Source organism: Hoplias malabaricus, chromosome 12, assembly GCF_029633855.1.
Source record: "Hoplias malabaricus isolate fHopMal1 chromosome 12, fHopMal1.hap1, whole genome shotgun sequence".
In the NCBI taxonomy this organism is placed as follows: domain Eukaryota; kingdom Metazoa; phylum Chordata; class Actinopteri; order Characiformes; family Erythrinidae; genus Hoplias; species Hoplias malabaricus.
The window spans coordinates 10,358,406-10,386,021 of NC_089811.1; the positions used below are offsets into that span (position 1 = coordinate 10,358,406).

General features: G+C 37.6%; 2 protein-coding genes across 2 annotated transcripts; both read left to right on the forward strand.

Annotated features, from left to right (window-relative positions):
- Positions 1–695: 695 nt before the first annotated feature.
- Positions 696–8,776, forward strand: LOC136710983 (interferon-induced protein 44-like). The gene is made up of 8 exons (XM_066686916.1): positions 696–720; positions 1,932–2,198; positions 2,376–2,406; positions 4,197–4,401; positions 4,554–4,727; positions 5,105–5,276; positions 7,120–7,220; positions 8,552–8,776. Exons 1-8 carry the CDS (start codon positions 696–698, stop codon positions 8,774–8,776), a joined length of 1,200 nt encoding a protein of 399 aa, XP_066543013.1.
- Positions 8,777–9,580: 804 nt separating this feature from the next.
- LOC136710985 (interferon-induced protein 44-like) lies at positions 9,581–25,927 on the forward strand. The gene is made up of 10 exons (XM_066686917.1): positions 9,581–9,605; positions 10,819–11,085; positions 11,263–11,293; positions 13,081–13,285; positions 13,438–13,602; positions 14,042–14,213; positions 16,032–16,132; positions 17,479–17,641; positions 24,003–24,103; positions 25,829–25,927. Exons 1-10 carry the CDS (start codon positions 9,581–9,583, stop codon positions 25,925–25,927), a joined length of 1,329 nt encoding a protein of 442 aa, XP_066543014.1.
- Positions 25,928–27,616: the final 1,689 nt, after the last annotated feature.

Genomic DNA, 27,616 nt, shown 5'->3' on the forward strand with positions numbered 1-27,616 from the left:
TTATTTACATTGTCAACATTTTTTTTACGGTGAAGTTCTGGCAACCACAGCTGCCAGTATTTCATCGTAAATTTAACAGATTTTTTTTTACAGTGTAGCGAGTGCGTCCGCCTCCATTGGTCCACCCTTCACGTCCCCGTGACACTGTCACAACTGGGTGGACTGACTGAGGCAAATGCAAATGCAATGACACAGCAGATTTATTATAACAAAATATAATCAACAGAGGCACTCAGACAGATGGACCTAGACATGGCTACATAGACAGACACAGACAGATACAATGGTAGAACAAATGTACAAACAGGAACTGACAGACTTGAGAGAAGAGAAAGAAGCAGACAGAACAAACAAGCACACAAAGGGAAATTGTCCAACCTCCAAACAGTGAAACAAGGAACACAAAGAACCACAAAGAACACCTGGGACAGATAACGAGGGGGCATAAAGGGTGGTTGGAGCTAAGGCAGAGACAAAGACGGAAACAGAAACAAAACAATAGGAAACAAGTGACAGGTCAAAAGCATGCCACCCACCCTCCCTTTTTATTTGATTTATGTCTGTCCTTGTGAAATATGTATGCTATTCTAATGCATAAATTTCCTTTAGGATCTGTTAAATCTAATTTTATTTACTATACATACTACAAAATCAGTAATAGCAGTCTTTTTGTCTTTGGTTGCATAGATTCAGACATGGGCTCAGAGTCATCAAAGCCTGGTGAGTTTAAATGATACAATATTGTATGCTGCTCACTTTTCTGAAGGGTAGCATTTATAAAATGTAATTTTATGCATGTATGTATGATATTCAGATCAAACCCAAGAATTGAAGCTCCTTCAAAGCAGTTGTAATCCTCACACTTTTCCACATTATACCTGTAGGAGCACAAAATGCTATATCCAAGAATTTGACATTTAAAATGCTGTATGAATATGTATTTAGATATTTTATCTACAGTCCTGCAGAGCTTGGTGTTTCTAGCGTAAAAGCTGAAACACGTGTAGTGTGATTGCCTAGTGTACTTCTGTAACCCGTGCCCTCTCCTCTTTTTTTTTTTTTTTTGATTGATTTGATCTGTTTTTGTGAAATATGGATGATGACTACATTTCCTTCAGGATCTGTAAAATCGTATTATTTTTTTAGTTTTTTTACTGTACATACATAATATGTAATATCATTCTTTTTGGCTTTTGTTCCATAGATTCAAGCGTGGAATCAAATCCATCAACACCCAGTGAGTTCAAATGATACAGTCTTGCATGCCTCTCATTTTTTCAATGTGTAGCATTCATAAAGGGTAACTCCTTCATAAAAGGATCATTCCTTTTGTAGTATCTTCCCACAGTCCAAAAACACATGTAGGTAGGTGGATTGGCTACTCAAAAGTGTCCCTAGGTGTGAGCGTTTGAGTAAATGTGTGTGTGTGTGTCACCCTGTGAAAGACTGCCACCCGCTCCAGGGTGTGCCCCCACACACTGATGCTCTACAACCCTGGACTGGATAAGCGGTTACAGACAGTGAATGAATGAATGAATAAACTTTTCACAACAACTGACATAAGCCAATAAAGATATTTGAAATGCTTATTTCAGCAAGCAGACCATGTGTCAAGAGACCATCAGCAACTTATGTTTGCTAGGGTTGCAGCTCACTTAAATTTAGCAAACAGAACATTCTCTACAAGAGGGAGCTAATAGTTAGCTACCGAAGTAGTATTAGTGTGTGTCATAAGAATGGAATGATTTTAACACAAACAATAAAGGTTATAGTGTGGAGCATTTTGTCATCAGCTGTGGTTGAACAAAAATACTCAAATAAATAAATAAATACATAAATAAATGCTTTGTTAGACTACACTTTAGAATGCATTTTCTTGTCAACCTCAAGTATACAAATATTTCACTGACTGTTTTTTCTGTTTGCAATAGAATTTGTGACTGTCCTGGCTGATAAAACTGTGACAATTGGACAAGATATTACACTTAGCTGTGAGGCAAACACAAGTGAAGTAACTGCTGAGTGGAAGAAGGCTGGACACAGACTGCATTGTGTGGAGGGCAAACACAAAGTAGGAAACACTCATACAAAGTTTTACTTGGAAATTAAAAATGCTAAACCAGAAGATGAAGGGAACTACACCTTAAACCTAAACAATGCTTCAGGCTCATGCTCCTACTCGGCCATGGTCTTTGTTGGTAAGCTGTCATTTACAAGAAAATTTTTCTTTGCATAAAATTATTTTAAATGGATTTATGAATAACTAAAGATAGGGGGTAGAACACTGCCTAAAATAATTTCCATTAGGTTCAGTGTGTATTTAATTAATTTTAAATGCATGCAGTGTTTCAATAATTATAATTAATTTCTTGCAGAACTCAAAGAATGGAGGAAAGTGGAAAAAGAGTAAGTCCAACATTGTTGGTCACTACCATGTTACTTGCTAGCACAGTTCACAGGATACTGCTGTACCTAAAAAAAAAAAAAAAAAAAAAAATGCACCTGACACACTGAAGGTGTTATGGAAATGTATTGACAAAACAGCCATTATCACAGACACCTGCTATTATAAATGTTATAATGTAAACGTGTATCATGTAGCCTTGAACACTCATCTATTTAAAACACATACTGTATATTCTGTCACATAAATAAAATAAATAAAAACATTAACCATCAATCACTTTACTTGATGCATTCAGTGATAGCACGGTAAACATTTATAATCTATTTATAATTGTCAATACAAAATATAGATGTTATATAATTTTGCACAGGTCATTATCCATTTAGCAGGCTTTATAACGAATAGTGCCACTTGTGTATACGTTAAAAATATTGAATTATAGTTCATTATAAGAGCCATCCTGTGAAGGACTGGTGACCTTCCAGGGTGTATTCCTGCCTTGCGCCCAATGATTCCAGGTAGGCTCTGGACAGTGGCGGATGCTGGTCTTTCAAGGAGGGGAAGCTCAATTTCGGCCTACATCATAAAATGTGTCAGTTTATTTATACGTAAATTCTACCCTCCGTTCCTTTTCAACAAAATGATCTGTGACCCTGTCGTACCAACAAGGCGTCTTTTCCAGGGACTTGACTAGTGTCCTCTCAATGGCCAGCAGAGCTAGGCTGCTTAAACGGCCTTGGCCCATGTGAAGTGTGTCTGCCTGTGAGTGCTTTGTGATGGTAGAGGGGCTCAGGAGCAACCGCTGGTCAGAAACTGCGCTAGAAGTCAGAAAGAGTGATAGAAATCAGTCTTCAAACACAAGCAGCTACAACAACCCCACCAGAAATAGAAGCTCGATTTGTTGCTAGTTGTTTTTAACAAAGAAAATGCCGCTAAGAGGATAAAGAAAGTCTCCAGTTCAACTCAGAACAAAATGAAAATGTAATGCTCTCACGGATCTCTACACCAAAGGATCGCTGATTCGCTCATTTCGCTGTCAATCAAAAAGGGATTCAGCCTCAGACAGATCATCCAATCATCATGCAGAAGCTGAGCATCCGGGCCAGCCGAGGCCAGCCCACTGCCCCATAGACCCCCAGAGACGCTGAGCATCTGATGGGCGGGACAAAACCCAGCATTTATCCAATGGCTCGTCTCATTTCGCTGCACTTCGCTGCTTCGCTATTGAACTCTGGACTCTCAGCGTCCACGCTGTTTAAAACACTGTGAACCTGGGGGAATGATTGAGAGGAAAGCCACGTCTTTACCAGTGATAAGAAGCTGATTCTGAACAAAAGTTGAGCGCATGGAAGTGCATATTTATTCAATGACATGTACACACAACAGTATATATTTGATCACTTATTTTTTGACATTTTAGGGGAAGCTGAGCTTCCCTTGCAGTCTTAGAACAATTGCCTCTGGCTCTGGACCCACCGCAACCCTGAACTGGATAAGGGTTACAGATAATGAATGAATGAATGAATATGAGGGCCATATGAAGAAATTTTAGAGGTTATTGTTACAGAGAATTATTACCAAGTTCTAAAAAGTTATAACTACACTTTTAAAGACAGAAAAAAACAACATATGGAATATGGCTGTCATACATAATTACTGTTTAACTGCAGCAGTAGGCACTGAGGCACTGACAAAAACTACAGAAGTAAACAAATCCAAAAAACCTAGGGTTTTAGGAATCTTTCTCTGGAAACATGAAATGATTTTTCATTTATTGATTTACTCCAAGACAGGAACCACTGATCTCGACTCTGAAGAGCTTTAAAATTTGTAGTAAGGAGGTGAGAGAGCTCCGTTTTCTTCTGAATGGACCAGTTGGAGCAGGAAAATCCAGTATCATCAACACCTTCAAAAGTATTTTCGAAGAACATCAGTTCCTCAACTGTCAGGCGGCCAATTCAGAATCTACTGGTGGAATGAGTTTTACAACCAAGGTGAGTCTACACCAGAAAGAAGAGATACCTTCATAAATTAACCAAGTTGAGTCCAGACATTAATGTTATTTTGTAATGTATGGACACTGGACATAATACACTGTCGGAAGTATTATTTTTATTATGATTTAGCTGTTGTTGTGCATTTCCAGTATCAGAAGTTCACTATTGGAACTTTACCATTTGCCTTCTATGATGTGATGGGTCTGGAAAAAGACAAAATTTTTGAAGATTCCAAAGAATCCAAAGAATACAAAGAACAAAAAGGGGTGCACACTGAAGATATCATCAATGCTTTAAAAGGCCACATACCAAATGACTATAAAGTAAGATCAAAATACACACCACACCACACACTCAGAGAGAGAGAGAGAACACACAGGCTACTACTTCAGTTAATTCTGCAGAGAGTATTTGGTACTATAGAGTAACCCTGACCTTAGCTCTTACTCTAATCCTAATAGTTACCCTTAACTTAATCCCAAAATTTACCCTTACCTTGGCATTTACCCATAACCATAACCGTAACATTTTTGTATTAAAATGTAATGATTTAAAATGTGTGAAAGACAATAACTAAAACATAAATATTGGTTTCCACTATATGATATATCTCTGAACGCCCGAAACATACACAGTGATCAAAACAGTCAAATTCTGCAATATATATTCAAACCGAACTGTTTTTATCTCTTATGTGTAGTTCAAACCTACTCAACCAATGAGTGAAGAGAATAAATGCTACATTGGCAACCCCAGCATAAATGATAAAATACACTGTCTGGTGAGTGTCATTCCTGCTGACAAAATCTCCCTCATATCTGAAGATGTCTTCCAGAAAATGAGAAACATCAGAGTAGAAGCAAGTAAATTAGGTAAGTGTCCTTTTCTTTTGTTAAGAGTTACTGTTATTTTAGGGTAAATAGCATGGCAGCTTTATAACAACATACAATGATTTGTGAAATTCTGGGAGCTTACACTGGTATTGCACCTTTGCACACATCTTATGCACACTGGACAGGGCACACATCTCAGACATTAAGTCAGTTAAAGTGGTCTTAATTATATAGTTGCCCAGTTGTTTTCTCATTAGAAATTGAATTGAACTCATTGAATGCTGGTTTCATGATGTACAAACATAAGTTAATATGTATTGCATGGTAAATCATCAATAAACACTGTATTTTCAATAGAAAATCATGGCTTCTGTAACATACTTCATGCAGATTCCACTATAAAAACAGGTCTATCACTAAATTAGGATATCATCAAAAAGTTCATTTATTTCAGTAATTCAGTTCAAAAAGGGAAACTCATTATATAGAAGCATAACAAACAGAGTATCTATTTCAAGTGTTTATTTCTTTGAATGTTGATGATTATGTCTTACAGTCAATAAAAACCCAAAAGTCATTATCTCAGAAAAATTATCTAGAATAATTAAACAAACATTTACAATGGTTTCCAAAGCCTTTAAAATGCTTCCTTAGTCTGGTTCAGTAGGCTACACAATAATGGGGAAGACTGCTGGCTTGACAGGCATCCAGAAGACAGTCATTGAGACCCTCCTGCTGTATCCAAGCATATTAATGGAAAAATGAGTGTAAGGAAAATGTGTGGTAGAAAAAGGTGCACGAGCAACAGGAATAACCACAGCCTTGAAAGGATTGTCAAGAAATGGCCATTTAAAAACTTGGGGGAGATTCACACTGGACTGCTGCTGGAGTCAGTGCTTCAAGAGCCACTACACACAGACATATCCAGGACATAGACCAGAACTGTTGCATTATTTGTGTGAATCTACTCATGACCCAGCGACAATGCCAGAAGCGTCTTACCTGGGCCAAGGAGAAAAAGGACTGCATTGTTGCTCAGTGGTCCAAAGTCTTGTTTGCAGATGAAAGTACATTTTGCATTTCATTTGGAAAACAATGTCCCAGAGTCTGGATGGAAAGTGGAGAGGCACCCAATCCAAGCTGCTTGAGGTCTAAGTTTCTTGGGGAGCCATATCACTGTAGTCCACTGTGTTATATTAAAGTCAGCGCAGCAGTCTACCAGGAAAATGTAGAGCATTTAATGTTTCCCTCTGCTGACAAGCTTTATGGAAATGTGGATTCCATTTTCCAGCAGGACTTGGCACCTGTCCACACTGCCAAAAATACCAATACCTGGTTTAATAACCACAGTATCACTGCTTGATTGGCTTGACCTAAACCTTGTAGAGAATATATGGGCTATTGTCAAGAGGAAGATGAAAGACAACATACCCAACAATGCAGACAAGCTGAAGGCTGCTATCAAAGCAACCTAGGCTTCCACAACGCCTCAGCAGTGCCACAGGCACGGATTGATGCAGTAATTCATGCAAAATAAGCCCTGACCAAGTACTGAGTGAATATTCTGTACATACTTTTCAGTAGGCCATCATTTCTGTATTAAAAGTACATTTTTAATTGGTCTTATGTCATTTTCTGAAGTAATGACTTTGGGTTTTCATTGGCTCTTAGACAATCAACAACATTAAAAGAAATAAACAGTTGAAATATATCTTTCTGTTTATAATGAATCTATGTAATATGAATTTCACTTTTTGAACTGAATTACTGAAAAAAAAATAACTGTTTGATGATGTTATAACTTTTTGAATCTTAGTAAGCCATCCATGAAGAGTCTCTCTCTGTCATTCTGAAGGTGGCTTGCCTTGTGTCTCCACTACAGGAATCCCTCAACTGGTTGTCATGACCAGAGTGGACAGGTTGTGTGAGCTCACAAAGAACGATTTGGGAAAAGTGTACCAAAGCAATGTGATCAAGGACAAAGTGAGTCCCTTGACTAGTTTCACATGATGTGGCAATTTCATTTTACTAAAAAATAATGATTTTAGTTGTTTAAGTTCTCAGTACTAACTAGGCCAGTATGGGGTAGAAACTCCAAGTACCTATTAAGTTTGCTATAATGCTAACATGGATTTGTGATGGAACTGTCCAACAGACTAAGTATTAAGATCCAATCAAAATAGACATTCATCTCTAGGAGACTCTCACAGCTTTTTATATCCAATTTGTTTAATAATAATCTTTAGGATGAGCTCCAGAATATTACAAGTACTTTTGCAGGGCACTGGATTGGAGACTGGATATACTTGATAAATATCAGGTATATGTGTGCTAGCTCTGTATAGATTGATATAAATATATGAGTAGTCACAAATAGTTAGAACTCAAACGGCAGTGGGAATGTTAAGCATTGGTTACTCAGCGTGTATTGGTGTTGTTGTTGTTGTTTGGGACTTAGCACACAGCTCTGTCATCAGTTCAGACAGATCAGTAGAGATTGTTTCTTTTGTATTGCAGCACCCAGCTCACACTGGATTCATTCGTCAGCCATCAATCCAAGGAGTGTTTGAACCTCAGTGTAATTTTATGAGGTGCCGTTGTGAGCCTGATAAAACCAAATGTAATCTCTGCTGTAGCTGGAGATTTGCTACATTAAATCTAATTTGTTACTGTACTTAAGTACTTTTTGTCACATATTTGAATTTTACTGCTCCAGGTGACTGTTTGTGAGGAGTTCTCCCAGCGTTGTCGTGGGTTTCCTCCAGGTGCTCCAGTTTCCTCCCACAGTCCAAAAACACATGTTGGTAGGCAGAACTATGTACACATGAGGTCCTCAAACTTTTTCATCAAAGGGCCAGCTCACAGTTTTTTCAGGCTTTTGGGGGCCTGAACATGTAGAAAAAAAAACAAAAAAACAACAACACTATATATCATGTCATGAATATTTTGTAGTTAAAATTGTTTATGTTTTTAAACACTACATTCGTAATATTTAAAAAAAAAAAGTAAAGTCACTGTGGAGTATGGCATGGCAGTTCGTTCCACTTCTGAGTTTTACGGTACATGTGTGTGAGCGCACAGGGAAAACTTTTCAGTTTTTTTAGTGCAGATATCAAATCTACAAAAGAGCTGGACTGAATTGTAGATCAATACGAGCCATGATTTGAACAGCACAGCTGTGTTTTGTCTCCTTACAGCTACAGCCTCTCACATGTCAGGGAAAAGCCAATACTAAGCAGCTGTCACACTAAGCTAGCATAACATGTTGGAGGTATTTAAGGCAAAACATGGATGTCACTGTGTGTGTTTTTCAGATTGCAGTGTGCAGTAATAAACTGGGGGTCACTGAAAATTGCATCTTTCCTGTAAAGAACTACAATGATGAGATTTGTTGCAATGAGCAGCTGAACTGTCTGGCTCTACAGGCCCTCAAACAGATCGTCTATTCAGCTGATGACTACATAAAAAGTGTTCAAGGTGACAGAAACAAGCCGAATCTCTGCTGTTGCTGGAGCTATTCTGTGGTGGACAGTAATTAATTAAATTTAATTCATCACTGTACTTAATTTTTTTTTTCTTGTATCTGTACTTTACTGAAGTATTTCCATTTTGGGTGACTTTGTACTTTAACTGCATTACATTTCAAAGTCAAATATCTCACTTTATACTCCACTACATTATGAAAGCTTAGTTTAGCCAAACCACCATTAGCCATATAGCCATTGTCACAGAGGTGTTTCTGGCATTTAAAAAGCAGGAAAGCCCAAAATACATACCTTTGCCATTGTGACACTGTCACAACTGGGTGGACTGACTGAGGCAAATGCAAATGCAATGACACAGCAGATTTATTATAACAAAATATAATCAACAGAGGCACTCAGACAGATGGACCTAGACATGGCTACATAGACAGACACAGACAGATACAATGGTAGAACAAATGTACAAACAGGAACTGACAGACTTGAGAGAAGAGAAAGAAGCAGACAGAACAAACAAGCACACAAAGGGAAATTGTCCAACCTCCAAACAGTGAAACAAGGAACACAAAGAACCACAAAGAACACCTGGGACAGATAACGAGGGGGCATAAAGGGTGGTTGGAGCTAAGGCAGAGACAAAGACGGAAACAGAAACAAAACAATAGGAAACAAGTGACAGGTCAAAAGCATGCCACCCACCCTCCCTTTTTATTTGATTTATGTCTGTCCTTGTGAAATATGTATGCTATTCTAATGCATAAATTTCCTTTAGGATCTGTTAAATCTAATTTTATTTACTATACATACTACAAAATCAGTATTAGCAGTCTTTTTGTCTTTGGTTGCATAGGTTCAGACATGGGCTCAGAGTCATCAAAGCCTGGTGAGTTTAAATGATACAATATTGTATGCTGCTCACTTTTCTGAAGGGTAGCATTTATAAAATGTAATTTTATGCATGTATGTATGATATTCAGATCAAACCCAAGAATTGAAGCTCCTTCAAAGCAGTTGTAATCCTCACACTTTTCCACATTATACTTGTAGGAGCACAAAATGCTATATCCAAGAATTTGACATTTAAAATGCTGTATGAATATGTATTTAGATATTTTATCTACAGTCCTGCAGAGCTTGGTGTTTCTAGCGTAAAAGCTGAAACACGTGTAGTGTGATTGCCTAGTGTACTTCTGTAACCCGTGCCCTCTCCTCTTTTTTTTTTTTTTTTTTGATTGATTTGATCTGTTTTTGTGAAATATGGATGATGACTACATTTCCTTCAGGATCTGTAAAATCGTATTATTTTTTTAGTTTTTTCACTGTACATACATAATATGTAATATCATTCTTTTTGGCTTTTGTTCCATAGATTCAAGCGTGGAATCAAATCCATCAACACCCAGTGAGTTCAAATGATACAGTCTTGCATGCCTCTCATTTTTTCAATGTGTAGCATTCATAAAGGGTAACTCCTTCATAAAAGGATCATTCCTTTTGTAGTATCTTCCCACAGTCCAAAAACACATGTAGGTAGGTGGATTGGCTACTCAAAAGTGTCCCTAGGTGTGAGCGTTTGAGTAAATGTGTGTGTGTGTGTCACCCTGTGAAAGACTGCCACCCGCTCCAGGGTGTGCCCCCACACACTGATGCTCTACAACCCTGGACTGGATAAGCGGTTACAGACAGTGAATGAATGAATGAATAAACTTTTCACAACAACTGACATAAGCCAATAAAGATATTTGAAATGCTTATTTCAGCAAGCAGACCATGTGTCAAGAGACCATCAGCAACTTATGTTTGCTAGGGTTGCAGCTCACTTAAATTTAGCAAACAGAACATTCTCTACAAGAGGGAGCTAATAGTTAGCTACCGAAGTAGTATTAGTGTGTGTCATAAGAATGGAATGATTTTAACACAAACAATAAAGGTTATAGTGTGGAGCATTTTGTCATCAGCTGTGGTTGAACAAAAATACTCAAATAAATAAATAAATACATAAATAAATGCTTTGTTAGACTACACTTTAGAATGCATTTTCTTGTCAACCTCAAGTATACAAATATTTCACTGACTGTTTTTTCTGTTTGCAATAGAATTTGTGACTGTCCTGGCTGATAAAACTGTGACAATTGGACAAGATATTACACTTAGCTGTGAGGCAAACACAAGTGAAGTAACTGCTGAGTGGAAGAAGGCTGGACACAGACTGCATTGTGTGGAGGGCAAACACAAAGTAGGAAACACTCATACAAAGTTTTACTTGGAAATTAAAAATGCTAAACCAGAAGATGAAGGGAACTACACCTTAAACCTAAACAATGCTTCAGGCTCATGCTCCTACTCGGCCATGGTCTTTGTTGGTAAGCTGTCATTTACAAGAAAATTTTTCTTTGCATAAAATTATTTTAAATGGATTTATGAATAACTAAAGATAGGGGGTAGAACACTGCCTAAAATAATTTCCATTAGGTTCAGTGTGTATTTAATTAATTTTAAATGCATGCAGTGTTTCAATAATTATAATTAATTTCTTGCAGAACTCAAAGAATGGAGGAAAGTGGAAAAAGAGTAAGTCCAACATTGTTGGTCACTACCATGTTACTTGCTAGCACAGTTCACAGGATACTGCTGTACCTAAAAAAAAAAAAAAAAAAAAAAAAATGCACCTGACACACTGAAGGTGTTATGGAAATGTATTGACAAAACAGCCATTATCACAGACACCTGCTATTATAAATGTTATAATTTAAACGTGTATCATGTAGCCTTGAACACTCATCTATTTAAAACACATACTGTATATTCTGTCACATAAATAAAATAAATAAAAACATTAACCATCAATCACTTTACTTGATGCATTCAGTGATAGCACGGTAAACATTTATAATCTATTTATAATTGTCAATACAAAATATAGATGTTATATAATTTTGCACAGGTCATTATCCATTTAGCAGGCTTTATAACGAATAGTGCCACTTGTGTATACGTTAAAAATATTGAATTATAGTTCATTATAAGAGCCATCCTGTGAAGGACTGGTGACCTTCCAGGGTGTATTCCTGCCTTGCGCCCAATGATTCCAGGTAGGCTCTGGACAGTGGCGGATGCTGGTCTTTCAAGGAGGGGAAGCTCAATTTCGGCCTACATCATAAAATGTGTCAGTTTATTTATACGTAAATTCTACCCTCCGTTCCTTTTCAACAAAATGATCTGTGACCCTGTCGTACCAACAAGGCGTCTTTTCCAGGGACTTGACTAGTGTCCTCTCAATGGCCAGCAGAGCTAGGCTGCTTAAACGGCCTTGGCCCATGTGAAGTGTGTCTGCCTGTGAGTGCTTTGTGATGGTAGAGGGGCTCAGGAGCAACCGCTGGTCAGAAACTGCGCTAGAAGTCAGAAAGAGTGATAGAAATCAGTCTTCAAACACAAGCAGCTACAACAACCCCACCAGAAATAGAAGCTCGATTTGTTGCTAGTTGTTTTTAACAAAGAAAATGCCGCTAAGAGGATAAAGAAAGTCTCCAGTTCAACTCAGAACAAAATGAAAATGTAATGCTCTCACGGATCTCTACACCAAAGGATCGCTGATTCGCTCATTTCGCTGTCAATCAAAAAGGGATTCAGCCTCAGACAGATCATCCAATCATCATGCAGAAGCTGAGCATCCGGGCCAGCCGAGGCCAGCCCACTGCCCCATAGACCCCCAGAGACGCTGAGCATCCGATGGGCGTGACAAAACCCAGCATTTATCCAATGACTCGTCTCGTTTCCCTGCACTTCGCTGCTTCGCTATTGAACTCTGGACTCTCAGCGTCCACGCTGTTTAAAACACTGTGAACCTGGGGGAATGATTGAGAGGAACGCCGCATCTTTACCAGTGATAAGAAGCTGATTCTGAACAAAAGTTGAGCGCATGGAAGTGCATATTTATTCAATGACATGTACACACAACAGTATATATTTGATCACTTATTTTTTTGACATTTTAGGGGAAGCTGAGCTTCCCTTGCAGTCTTAGAACAATTGCCTCTGGCTCTGGACCAACCGCAACCCTTAACTGGATAAGGGTTACAGATAATGAATGAATGAATATGAGGGCCATATGAAGAAATTTTAGAGGTTATTGTTACAGAGAATTATTACCAAGTTCTAAAAAGTTATAACTACACTTTTAAAGACAGAAAAAAACAACATATGGAATATGGCTGTCATACATATTTACTGTTTAACTGCAGCAGTAGGCACTGAGGCACTGACAAAAACTATAAATAAACAAATCCAAAAAACCTAGGGTTTTAGGAATCTTTCTCTGGAAACATGAAATGATTTTTCATTTATTGATTTACTCCAAGACAGGAACCACTGATCTCGACTCTGAAGAGCTTTAAAATTTGTAGTAAGGAGGTGAGAGAGCTCCGTTTTCTTCTGAATGGACCAGTTGGAGCAGGAAAATCCAGTATCATCAACACCTTCAAAAGTATTTTCGAAGAACATCAGTTCCTCAACTGTCAGGCGGCCAATTCAGAATCTACTGGTGGAATGAGTTTTACAACCAAGGTGAGTCTACACCAGAAAGAAGAGATACCTTCATAAATTAACCAAGTTGAGTCCAGACATTAATGTTATTTTGTAATGTATGGACACTGGACATAATACACTGTCGGAAGTATTATTTTTATTATGATTTAGCTGTTGTTGTGTATTTCCAGTATCAGAAGTTCACTATTGGAACTTTACCATTTGCCTTCTATGATGTGATGGGTCTGGAAGAAGACAAAAGGTTTGAAGATTCCAAAGAATACAAAGAACACAAAGGGGTGCACACTGAAGATATCATCAATGCTTTAAAAGGCCACATACCAAATGACTATAAAGTAAGATCAAAATACACACACACCACACCACACACTCACACATACACAGAGAGAGAGAGAGAGAGAGAGAGAGAGAGAGAGTCTTGTTCCATGCTTTCATAGGACATCACACAGGCTACTTCAGTTAATTCTGTAGAGAGTATTTGGTACTATAGACTAACCCTGACCTTAGCTCTTACTCTAATCCTAATAGTTACCTTTAACTTAATCCCAAAATTTACCCTTACCTTGGCATTTACCCATAACCATAACCGTAATATTTTTGTATTAAAATGTAATGATTTAAAATTGAAAGACAATAACAAAAACATAAATATTGGTAAATATTGGTTTCCACAATATGATATATCTCTGAACGCCCCAAACATACACAGTGATCAAAACAGTCAGATTCTGATATATATATTCAAACCGAACTGTTTTTATCTCTTATGTGTAGTTCAAACCTACTCAACCAATGAGTGAAGAGAATAAATGCTACATTGGCAACCCCAGCATAAATGATAAAATACACTGTCTGGTGAGTGTCATTCCTGCTGACAAAATCTCCCTCATATCTGAAGACGTCTTCCAGAAAATGAGAAACATCAGAGTAGAAGCAAGTAAATTAGGTAAGTGTCCTTTTCTTTTGTTAAGAGTTACTGTTATTTTAGGGTAAATAGCATGGCAGCTTTATAACAACATACAATGATTTGTGAAATTCTGGGAGCTTACACTGGTATTGCACCTTTGCACACATCTTATGCACACTGGACAGGGCACACATCTCAGACATTAAGTCAGTTAAAGTGGTCTTAATTATATAGTTGCCCAGTTGTTTTCTCATTAGCATTTCTTGAATGCTGGTTTCATGATGTACAAACATAAGTTAATATGTATTGCATGGTAAATCATCAATAAACACTGTATTTTCAATAGAAAATCATGGCTTCTGTAACATACTTCATGCAGATTCCACTATAAAAACAGGTCTATCACTAAATCATCAAAAAGTTCATTTATTTCAGTAATTCAGTTCAAAAAGGGAAACTCATTATATAGAAGCATAACAAACAGAGTATCTATTTCAAGTGTTTATTTCTTTGAATGTTGATGATTATGTCTTACAGTCAATAAAAACCCAAAAGTCATTATCTCAGAAAATTAGAATAATTAAACAAAAATTTACAATGGTTTCCAAAGCCTTTAAAATGCTTCCTTAGTCTGGTTCAGTAGGCTACACAATAATGGGGAAGACTGCTGACTTGACAGGCATCCAGAAGGCAGTCATTGACACCCTCCTGCTGTATCCAAGCATATTAATGGAAAAATGAGTGTAAGGAAAATGTGTGGTAGAAAAAGGTGCACGAGCAACAGGAATAACCACAGCCTTGAAAGGATTGTCAAGAAATGGCCATTTAAAAACTTGGGGGAGATTCACACTGGACTGCTGCTGGAGTCAGTGCTTCAAGAGCCACTACACACAGACATATCCAGGACATAGACCAGAACTGTTGCATTATTTGTGTGAATCTACTCATGACCCAGCGACAATGCCAGAAGCGTCTTACCTGGGCCAAGGAGAAAAAGGACTGCATTGTTGCTCAGTGGTCCAAAGTCTTGTTTGCAGATGAAAGTACATTTTGCATTTCATTTGGAAAACAATGTCCCAGAGTCTGGATGGAAAGTGGAGAGGCACCCAATCCAAGCTGCTTGAGGTCTAAGTTTCTTGGGGAGCCATATCACTGTAGTCCACTGTGTTATATTAAAGTCAGCGCAGCAGTCTACCAGGAAAATGTAGAGCATTTAATGTTTCCCTCTGCTGACAAGCTTTATGGAAATGTGGATTCCATTTTCCAGCAGGACTTGGCACCTGTCCACACTGCCATAAATACCAATACCTGGTTTAATAACCACAGTATCACTGCTTGATTGGCTTGACCTAAACCTTGTAGAGAATATATGGGCTATTGTCAAGAGGAAGATGAAAGACAACATACCCAACAATGCAGACAAGCTGAAGGCTGCTATCAAAGCAACCTAGGCTTCCACAACGCCTCAGCAGTGCCACAGGCACGGATTGATGCAGTAATTCATGCAAAATAAGCCCTGACCAAGTACTGAGTGAATATTCTGTACATACCTTTCAGTAGGCCATCATTTCTGTATTAAAAATACATTTTTAATTGGTCTTATGTCATTTTCTGAAGTAATGACTTTGGGTTTTCATTGGCTCTTAGACAATCAACAACATTAAAAGAAATAAACAGTTGAAATATATCTTTCTGTTTATAATGAATCTATGTAATATGAATTTCACTTTTTGAACTGAATTACTGAAAAAAAATAACTGTTTGATGATGTTATAACTTTTTGAATCTTAGTAAGCCATCCATGAAGAGTCTCTCTCTGTCATTCTGAAGGTGGCTTGCCTTGTGTCTCCACTACAGGAATCCCTCAACTGGTTGTCATGACCAGAGTGGACAGGTTGTGTGAGCTCACAAAGAACGATTTGGGAAAAGTGTACCAAAGCAATGCGATCAAGGACAAAGTGAGTCCCTTGACTAGTTTCACATGATGTGGCAATTTCATTTTACTAAAAAATAATGATTTTAGTTGTGTAAGTTCTCAGTACTAACTAGGCCAGTATGGGGTAGAAACTCCAAGTACCTATTAAGTTTGCTATAATGCTAACATGGATTTGTGATGGAACTGTCCAACAGACTAAGTATTAAGATCCAATCAAAATAGACATTCATCTCTAGGAGACTCTCACAGCTTTTTATATCCAATTTGTTTAATAATAATCTTTAGGATGAGCTCCAGAATATTACAAGTACTTTTGCAGGGCACTGGATTGGAGACTGGATATACTTGATAAATATCAGGTATATGTGTGCTAGCTCTGTATAGATTGATATAAATATATGAGTAGTCACAAATAGTTAGAACTCAAACGGCAGTGGGAATGTTAAGCATTGGTTACTCAGCGTGTATTGGTGTTGTTGTTGTTGTTTGGGACTTAGCACACAGCTCTGTCATCAGTTCAGACAGATCAGTAGAGATTGTTTCTTTTGTATTGCAGCACCCAGCTCACACTGGATTCATTCGTCAGCCATCAATCCAAGGAGTGTTTGAACCTCAGTGTAATTTTATGAGGTGCCGTTGTGAGCCTGATGAAAACAAATGTAATCTCTGCTGTAGCTGGAGATTTGCTACATTAAATCTAATTTGTACTTAAGTACTTTTTGTCACATATTTGAATTTTACTGCTCCAGGTGACTGTTTGTGAGGAGTTCTCCCCGCGTTGTCGTGGGTTTCCTCCAGGTGCTCCAGTTTCCTCCCACAGTCCAAAAACACATGTTGGTAGGCAGAACTATGTACACATGAGGTCCTCAAACTTTTTCATCAAAGGGCCAGCTCACAGTTTTTTCAGGCTTTTGGGGGCCCAGAATGCAGCCGGAGAAGAAAGCATTTAGAAAAAAAAAACAAAAAAACAACAACACTATATATCATGTCATGAATATTTTGTAGTTAAAATTGTTTATGTTTTTAAACATTACATTCGTAATATTTTAAAAAAAAAATGTAAAGTCACTGTGGAGTATGGCATGGCAGTTCGTTCCACTTCTGAGTTTTACGGTACATGTGTGTGAGCGCACAGGGAAAACTTTTCAGTTTTTTTAGTGCAGATATCAAATCTACAAAAGAGCTGGACTGAATCGTAGATCAATACGAGCCATGATTTGAACAGCACAGCTGTGTTTTGTCTCCTTACAGCTACAGCCTCTCACATGTCAGGGAAAAGCCGATACTAAGCAGCTGTCACACTAAGCTAGCATAACATGTTGGAGGTATTTAAGGCAAAACATGGATGTCACTGTGTGTGTTTTTCAGATTGCAGTGTGCAGTAATAAACTGGGGGTCACTGAAAATTGCATCTTTCCTGTAAAGAACTACCATAATGAGATTTGTTGCAATGAGCAGCTGAACTGTCTGGCTCTACAGGCCCTCAAACAGATCGTCTATTCAGCTGATGACTACATAAAAAGTGTTCAAGGTGACAGAAACAAGCCGAATCTCTGCTGTTGCTGGAGCTATTCTGTGGTGGACAGTAATTAATTAAATTTAATTAATCACTGTACTTAATTTTTTTTTCTTGTATCTGTACTTTACTGAAGTATTTCCATTTTGGGTGACTTTGTACTTTAACTGCATTACATTTCAAAGTCAAATATCTCACTTTATACTCCACTACATTATGAAAGCTTAGTTTAGCCAAACCACCATTAGCCATATAGCCATTGTCACAGAGGTGTTTCTGGCATTTAAAAAGCAGGAAAGCCCAAAATACATACCTTTGCCATTGGAAGGCCTGGATAAGCTTTGGTACTTTATAGCAATGTCTTTGTTTACATTTGCAATTGTGTTGTACAGCAGATATGGAGGGCAGGACTATATATATATAAATATGTGGCAATACTTTATTTTGATGGTCCCCCTGTAGATATTCAATATGCTTTCAGTAACCTGTTAACAGTGCATCTGTTGACTAGCTGTATGGCAGTATCTGTAGAGAGTTAATTTACCATTAACAAACACATCAGCAAACTGTCAGTTTAATTTACTTAAGCACTCATTTTGTCTCTTTATTATAAACTACGGAGACATATTTTTAGGCATTCAGTTGACACTCAGTAAAACGTAAAAATCAAAGTTTAGTCATCCAGCCATCAAATATGGATTGGCGCTCTATCCTGGGTGAATTGGAATCAGTCATTCCTGGTTGAGAGTACGCCATGTGCGATTGGCTGCCACTTCTTGCCTTGTGTGTGTGTTTGTGTATGTGTGTGTGTGTGTGTGTGGATTGACTGTTGCATGGAATGGTATCTGAGTAGAGTTGATTGTAAAGTGTCCTAGGTATCTAGAAAGGGGCTATATGTGTAACAATAAAAATGTGCTTCAGACTGTCAGTAGCATACACATTTGGATACCTGCCAATTCTTTAGTAGAATGCATGTAGACAATTAATTATGAATAATGTGGAAATAATGATGCTTACTGATGGAATGTCATTAGAGGTACACTGGAACTCTCAAGGAAGCATCTGAAGATGTGAATTTTGACCTTCCAAATAAAGTGAATCATTGTCTAATTAAGTGGATTATATACAACATTTGAGCCATTCTTAAGGTCCTACGGACAAACTGATGAAGATTACAGATTTACGGATATGCAGTTGATCTTCAGTGTGGTTTCAGCAAGACAGAAGCCCACAATGCACATATTGAAACTGAGTTGTCTTGTATACTGTATACTCCTTCATACTAGCCAACATATCAACCACTTGGAATAGTGTAGTAATTACATAGCAACAGCAAAGCAACAATTTGAAAGTTAACAAAAACAATGATAATAGTATAATATACTAATATTATGCAATGATACAATTTTACTGTCATGTATTTAAATATAATACTGCATGAATGTATTTGAATTTGACAATTATTTAAATGTATTTATTGATTTATTTGTTTGTTGTTTATTGCTGAGCAGATCAAGCTATTAACATGAAGCATATTATTTAGCAGTAACATACACTCTGTAACCACATATGGTCTCATTAAATGTTATTGATATCACTGAGCTGGCTGGTCATTTATTTTTTATTTTTATTTATTATATATTTTAATTATGAGTTAAATATTAGCTTGAAATTTGGTATATATACAAGTATATATATTAGTCATATACCATATATATATATATATATATATATATATATATATATATATATATATATATATATATATATATATATGACTAAATTATGGTTCTAAATGCCTACAAATATGTCTCTGTAATTATTAATAAAGAGACAAAATGGGTGCTTAATAAATTAAACGGACAGTCTGCTGATGTGTTTGTTAATGGCAAATTAACTCTACAGATACTGTCTTTCAGCAAGTCAACAGATGCACTGTTAACAGGTTACTGAAAGTATATTGAATATCTTTTGGGGGATCATCAAAATGAAGTGTTACCATAAAATACTGGATTGAATACCACCAAAGACCAAAAAAGACCAATAACTTTTTGTTGATTTTAAGAATTATAATTACTTATTAATTCAATATCACAGGTTAGAGTAAAGCATGTGTAGTTTAATGTGGCTGTTCGTAGCTATATGAATTTTTATATACACACTAATGCCACAAAATGTCTCCCCACCACTTCCCTTTACAGTATTTAAGGCAAAGACACACACTCACATGAAATAAGACAAACTCTGTGAGATATAATACGTGTGTAAATGTTTCAGTGTTCCGAGCCGTCCTTCTGAGCTTGTGGACAGCGGAGAAACATAACTAACTAAACAAAGTGGCTCATGCGGCTCTGGTCCATGCGCATGGTGTTCCGCCAAACATAGCCCTAGGAACACACGTAAACAGAATGTGTTCCTGTTTATTTCTTATTATTTATTTATACGAAACATAAATGACTGCATCCAGCTCCACTGGGGGATAACGATGTGTTTGAGGCTCTGAGCTCTTTTTGGAATTACTGAACTTTGACATGCCCACGGACGAAACCATGGTTTGCACTGAAGAATCTACTCTCTTTTTGGTTCCAGCTTGGAACTAATTTTTTCTGGTTCTGGGTTAGTTTATGTCAGTGGAAATGCGCCAGATGGTTCCAAATTTAGTCCACGTTTGAAACCATTCCATTTCCTCATTGCTGGAAAAGCTCTATGTGAAATATGGTTGAATTAACAACAGATGGTGTAGTAGCACCACCTCAAGTTGGTTGGTTCTTTCTCTCTCTCTCTCTCTCTGTGAAATAACTTCTCTGAAGTAACTAGATCTTGACACTTGATGCTGAAACACTGAGGATTTGACTGCATTCAGCCATAAAAACTTTTGTAATCTCTGATACTGCATGGGTGGCACGGTGGCGCAGCAGTTATTTTCGCAGTCAGACAGCTCCAGGTGTCTGGAGATTGCGGGTTCGATTCCCGCTCCGGGTGACTGTCTGTAAGAAGTTGGTGTGTTCTCCCCCTGTCTGCGTGGGTTTCCTCCGGGTGCTCCGGTTTCCTCCCACAGTCCAAAAACACACGTTGGTAGGTGGATTGGCGACACAAAAGTGTCCGTAGGTGTGAGTGTGTGTGCGTCTGTGTTGCCCTGTGAAGGACTGGCGCCCCCTCCAGGGTGTATTCCCGCCTTGCGCCCAATGATTCCAGGTAGGCTCTGGACCCACCGCGACCCTGAACTGGATAAGCGCTTACAGATAATGAATTAATGAATGAATTATTATTATTGAAGTTATGTAATAACATAATTTTGGGAGTAGGACCACACCCGAACTCCTCCACTCAGCCCTATATATACCCAGCAAATTCACGTCATTTCCACGTCGGACAAACTCGCTTCATTTAGTTCAGAAGACGGATCTCGAATCAGCTGCTTCACTACCCTGGCTCGCTCCTTTGCGCTGGGTCATTCCTGCTGATCCCCATATTCTGAGCCATATTTGGCCATCAAACCCAACGAGCCTCCTGTTTTAAAACATGGGGGGGGGGGGATTATAATAGGATTTATAAAGGTATAATTGTTAAGTTCTATTAGTGGTAGGTGAAAAAATAATCTACAATTTTTTTTTTCTGTGACTTCAAGTTTATTGATACACATGGGACTAATTTCTACAACTACAAATTTCACTGTAACAGGTGCTCAGGGATTTTGCACCAAATATACCTCCTCTAAGTAATCTTCATATTTGTGTCAAGAGTTCTGGCCAAAACAAGTTCCAAAAAAAAAGTATACAACTTCAAAAAGTAATTAAAATATGATCTGCCATGACACACATACTGCAATTTTTTTCCAAGGACATGTCAATGAAGTCTATAGACTAATCAGGGGCCAAGTTATGGTGACGAGCATCCAAGGAGGATACTAACAGCAACTAACAGTCTCAAAGAGCCTCACTCTACAGCCAGTTAGGTTGAAGCTCCCACATCCCAACATGTCTGGTATTTAAAGGGACAGTGTACTGAGTGTACTGAGTTAAAAACAAGTGTAAACATCAGAATTAACTCCTTGACCCTTTCTATATAGCTATTTTGCTATTCTGCTTTTTTTTGCCCCAGTGCTTCTTTCAGTGGAATTTAAACAGCAAATATGTGACATAGCCATATTCAATATGTTGTTTTCTTTTCTAAAGACCCTAGGTTTACATGCTGATTGAAATTTAAAATTTTCTTGAAACTGGCCATGTTTTGATCAAAATATTTACAAAGCGCCTGTTTTTTTGCATATTTCTCAAGGTACAGCCTTGAAAACATATTCCCACCTAAGACATCTTTGCATAGATAGTTAGGCTAGTCTAGATGTTATTCTGGGGTGTCTGTTAGTTGAAAACATAAGAATTTTGATTATTAGCATCAGACGGACTTATTGTTCTTGATATACTTAGCTCTGGGATGTATGACTGATAAAGCTCTGACAGTCACAGCAGGCTTTCAGGAATTTAGTTCAGGGCAAATATGGACAATATCCCAACAAATAAAAATTGTTTTGGTACATTGGCCATTTTCTCAGCTGCTTATAATAGTAACAATTATTATTAAAATAATCTTTTAAAAATGAAATAATACTTGTTTATTTAGAATACACACAAAAGTATTTAAGCATTTTAGTTTATATTTGGTAATCTAATGCAATATTATTTGATGTGAAATCTACAAAAACCTTTTACTAGAGGCCTGTTGTGCCCCTACGAATGATTAGGTGAGCAGAGTGGTGCAGCTGTGCCCCACTGAATTGCCAGAGTGGTATAGAACCACCCTTTTTTGCACACCTTAAAGCAAAGTCTACACAGTTAAAATTGATGGTCCTACAAGGGTTCTGTAGTAAAAAAAAAAAAAATGGGTTCTACAGATTGATTCAAAATGTGCTATAGTGGGTTTATATAGCACCTTTTAGGATAGTGTTAATGGTAGAAAACCTTTTTGTACCATTCAAAAACATCCATCCATCCATCCATTATCTGTAACCGCTTATCCAATTTAGGGTCGCGGGGGGTCCAGAGCCTACCTGGAATCATCGGGCGCAAGGCGGGAATACACCCCGGAGGGGACGCCAGTCCTTCACAGGGCAACACAGACACACACACATTCACACCTACGGACACTTTCGAGTCGCCAATCCACCTGCAACGTGTGTTTTTGGACTGTGGGAGGAAACCGGGGCACCTGGAGGAAACCCATGCGGACACGGGGAGAACACACCAACTCCTCACAGACAGTCACCCGGAGCGGGAATCAAACCCACAACTTCCAGGCCCCTGGAGCTCTGTGACTGCGACACTACCTGCTGCGCCACCGTGCCGCCCCCATTCAAAAAAAAAAAAAAAAAAAAAAAAAACATTCAAAAACAATGAATGGCTAATGCATTGTGAAGAAAACAAGCATTATTATTATTGTTTTTATTATTATTATAAAACATAACCGAGATCTGGATAAGCAGTTACACAGAGCTGTTATTACTATTAGAGCTGTTCTTGTTGTATGTTTCCAGTATCAGAATTTCTTTACTGAATCTCTACTGTTTGCCTTCTATGATGTGATGGGTCTGGAACCTGAACAATCCCAACAACGCTATGTTTCAGTGTGAACGGTGTTGGCTTGAATTTATTCTCGTGTGTTTAGTTCAAGAAGAATGTCCCAATGATTGAAGAGCACTGAAACTATATCAGCAAACCCGACATAAACAATAAAATCCACTGCCTGGTAAGCGTCGTTCCTGCAGACAGACTCTCCCTGATGTCCTCAAGAAAATGAGGGACATCAGGGTAGAAGTGAGTATATTAGGTGAGTTTCACACTCTACTCTCATCAGTTGTTATTTTGCAGTTAACTACAGGATTATTTTATAACCATTTCCTATGAATTCTGGGAGTTCACATTGGTTCATAAGAGAGCAAGTGCCTGAAGAAAGTCCCCTGAGGTAAATGATTAATATTAACAAAAAATAAACATCTGGCCCTGCTCCAGGTGACAGTCTGTGTCCGCGTGGGTTTCCTCTGGGTTCTCCAGTTTCCTCCCACGGTCCAAAAACAAATGTTGGTAGGTAGATTGGCGACTCAAATGTCTATAGGTGTGAGTGAATGTGTGTGTCGCACTTCAAAGGACTGGCACGTACTTCAGGGTGTGTTCCCACCATGCGCCCAGTGATTCTGGGTAGGCTTCAGACCAACTGCTGTACAAGGCATAGGGTACGGCTTCAAGCTTAAATACTTAGTTTAACAAGCTAAACAAGGAACAAGTGAGTAAAACAGTCCTAATACTCAGAACATGAACCCTGCATGTTGAATGCACATGGTGTCTAAAGGTAATCAAACTTGATCTCCATGTCTCCACTGCAGGAATCCCTCAAATGGTTTTCATGACAAGAGAGGACAATGTGTGTGAGCTGACAAAGGAAGATTTGGGGAAAATCTATCAAAGCAAGAAGATCAAGGAGAAAGTGAGCGGTCCTTGCTATGCTATGTGTCTATTAAATGTCCTTAGATAATCTTATTTTCATAATCCTTTAAGTACAATCCTAGTTGCTTGTCATATAGGGGTGGGTGATATAATATTGTTCACAGTAATACTGGTAGGTTTTCAAATTCGATAAGACTTTTACCATATCGTGACATTGTGATGTAAGCGAGAGCTTCTGACGCAGGCGAGTGAACGTGACTTGAGCTCAAGCTAAAGCTGAGGGATATATTGTAATATTGATACATTGAATAGTACTTTTTACATGATTTTGAAAATGACCATATTCATTATATCGAGTATGCCAAGGTTACACACGTTTCCATCTGAGTACATTTAAAACAGTGCATAAATGTCAGCAAAGATTAAAAATAATATTATTTATGTGAATGTTTATATGGTGTGTGTGTGTTTGTGTGTGTGTGTGTGTGTGAAGACACCATTTGTTTAATGTTTAAAAAAAATAAATAAATAAGCGGCAGCTTGGATGCAGGCAGTTTGTTTCTTAATGCGAGATATTCCGTGTCAAAGACATACACTGGATTGAGTTTATTTTAAGTGTGCACTTTGTAACAGTACTGTCTAGGAAAGTATCAGATCGGTACCCAGTATCTGCAGATACTCAATATTAAAAGACTTGAATCAGGATTGGGGGCAAAAATACTTGATCGGGACATCACTATTTCTTAAACATACAGTTTGATAATTACAGTTAGATAATGCAGCGTATTGTTTTAAAAGTGTTAAGTATTGTGTATTGTGTATTTTCAGAAGTATTGTGTTAAAAATAAAAAAGTAATGCTTTGACATTATATTTTGTTATGGTTTTCCTAATGTCTTATCGTATATTGCCATTTCTTTTAGGCATATCCAAATATGAGGTTTTTGGTCATGTAGCCCAGTCCTAGTGTTAACTAGGTATGAGGATGGTAGTAACTCCTTTGGGCAATATGATACTAGTTTCCGGTGTATTCTAAATAAATGACACTGAAATGCAAGATTTTAAATATTAACTCAGTAAATATTTGCTAAAAATGCTGGCACAGCTCAGAAAAATGGTCAGAGAATTGTGACTACAGTAAATAGACTGTAGAGAATATAACAATATATTTGAGTCTATGAATTTGTTTAGTGTTCAGGTATTCTTATATACTTATATATTCAGCAAAATGTTGGAAAATAAATTTCAAGTTTAAGGGATATTTTTGTTTGTTTACTTTGTTTGTGTAGTTTTTCAGCCAAAACAAAGCAAAATTATTGTTATACCTGGTACTGAATCTAGTCCCTACAATCTTAGGAAAAAAGTACATTATTGGTCACTAAAGGTACAAACAGTATGATGACCCTTTAAATGTACAGCAATGGTGTTAAAATCCAGTTGTGTTCCTTAAAGATACATTACATTTTCTTCTCCAGAATGAGAGGTGAATATTTGTAACACTTATTACAGAAAATAAAAACATAAAGTCCTGGAGATAAAATGGGGCATATGAAATCAACACAATTTTAAAATCTACAATCATAATAGCAAAAATTACAGTTATGTTGCCTAGCTAAATGTACTGAATATATACCCCTAAAGGGACCACAATAGTGACAGTTTTTCTGACAATGTAGTGCTAACATTGTGCATAGCGCTAAGCTACCATTCAGAGCAAACCCTGGAATGTTTAATCTGATGAAGTGACTGATGACTGTGTTTATACAGATTGCAGTTTGCAGTAATCGACTCGGGGTGACTGAGAACTGCATCTTCCCTGTGAAGAATTATCACAATGAAATTAGCAGCGATGAGCAGCTGAACTGACTCTGCAGGCTTTTAACACAGATTGTGGCACGGTGGCTTGGTGGTTAGCAAGTTTGCCTCTCATCTTGGGTTCAAGTCCCATCTGGGTGGAGTTTCCATGTTCTCCCTGTGTCTGCGTGTGTTTCCTCCAGGGTCTCCAGTTTCCTCCCACAGTCCAAAAACATGGAGGGTAGGTGAATCTGTGAGTGAATGAGTGTGAATGTGTGTGTGCCCAGATATGGATTGGCACTCTATCCTGGATGAAATCCTAGTGCCCGATGCAGTCCTCCAGGTGGACGGTTGTTCCTGGTCGAGAGTATGCTGTGCGCGTTTGGCTGCCACTTCTCGCCAGAGTGTGTGTGGATTGAGCATTGAGCATTCTGAGCAATGTGGATTGTAAAGCATCCTTGGGTGTCTAGAAAGGCGCTATATAAGTGTAACAATAGATACATAGATATAGGTTACCTTTTAGCCTTAGGAATAGATCACCATAAATCATCTTGTTAATGCTATTTTACAGTATATATTTTCAGTGCTAATCAATAGGATGACTAATGACTAAGTGTAATAATTTAAAAGTGTGATGTTAAATATTAACAATACAACACATAAAATTATATTAGTGTTTATGAGAATGTTCCAGGTTTAGGGTCTCATCCAAGGCCATGTCTACTCACTGACCTACTGATGAGTAAAGTAAGAGTGTAGTGTGACTCTTTACATGAATTGGCCTTAGTTTATCACAGTATCATGATGGGCTCATATTGATAACCTAAATCAACTGAAATGTTTTATTGAGACATGTCCTCTTTGAACTGACAATATGACAAATATGACAATCTGACAAAATGGACACTTATTTTCCTTCTGTCAAAGCTCTTTTGCCCATGTCTTTTTGTTTGTCATTTTTCTAAAATAAATCTTTAATGGAATTCACAAATCAAAGGTTCGTGTTTTTTCTTGCCTTTTTTCCAGTGTTGGTACTAAACCTATTTAAAGTTTGGGGTGTGTGTCAGATGCTGCCAGCAAACCATTAAGTATGAAAATCTATTTCTGTGGTGAATAAAAGATGCCTGGAAATATTGTCAATGTTGACATCATATGTTTAATTACTCAACAGGTACAACCATTTCTCTCCTAAATTTCAGCATTGTGATCATACCTGAGTCTTAGTTCTGTTGTATTCTGATTTTAATCTATTTTTAAGGCTTAAGTTGCATTTTAAAAACTTTTTTTTTTTTTAAGTTCCATGGAACCATGCTCCACACAAGACACTTGTTTTTAAATTCGAACTGCTGAAGATACTGCCTACATTGATAAAGTGACAAAACCTGTATTTCTGGTTAACAGAGAAGAGAGCAGAGATAGCAAACATGCTTTTTAAACCTCAGTGTGACCAAACATACACTCAGTAAGAGACATTTTCACATATTCAGTCCAGTCTAATATGATCAAACTCAGAACACAAATTCTAACAGAGTAAATATTTCATCAACTAAACAGCAATAGTAAGAATGAATAAAGAAATAATAAAGAGTAATTAACAAAGATGAGACCTTAAACCCTGCTGAGTGGCTACAACTTTTAATTTCTTTTTTTTCAGGCTGCTTCAGTTACACCGAGTTTAAGTTTCTGACTTTTACTGTCACTGAAATAGAACGTGGAACTGCAGTAATCATCCTTACACCCACAGTTCAAACACAGGAAAAG

Bases quoted from the DNA above. Each gene is read 5' to 3' on its own strand.
- LOC136710985 (XM_066686917.1), top strand. From the start codon at position 9,581: ATGGGCTCAGAGTCATCAAAGCCTG. The intron at 11,294-13,080 runs GTAAGTCCAACA...ATTTACTCCAAG, and splicing joins TGGAGGAAAGTGGAAAAAGA to ACAGGAACCACTGATCTCGA. The intron at 14,214-16,031 runs GTAAGTGTCCTT...TCTCCACTACAG, and splicing joins AGTAGAAGCAAGTAAATTAG to GAATCCCTCAACTGGTTGTC.
- LOC136710983 (XM_066686916.1), top strand. From the start codon at position 696: ATGGGCTCAGAGTCATCAAAGCCTG. The intron at 4,728-5,104 runs GTAAGATCAAAA...TCTTATGTGTAG, and splicing joins ACATACCAAATGACTATAAA to TTCAAACCTACTCAACCAAT. The intron at 7,221-8,551 runs GTGAGTCCCTTG...TGTGTTTTTCAG, and splicing joins GCAATGTGATCAAGGACAAA to ATTGCAGTGTGCAGTAATAA.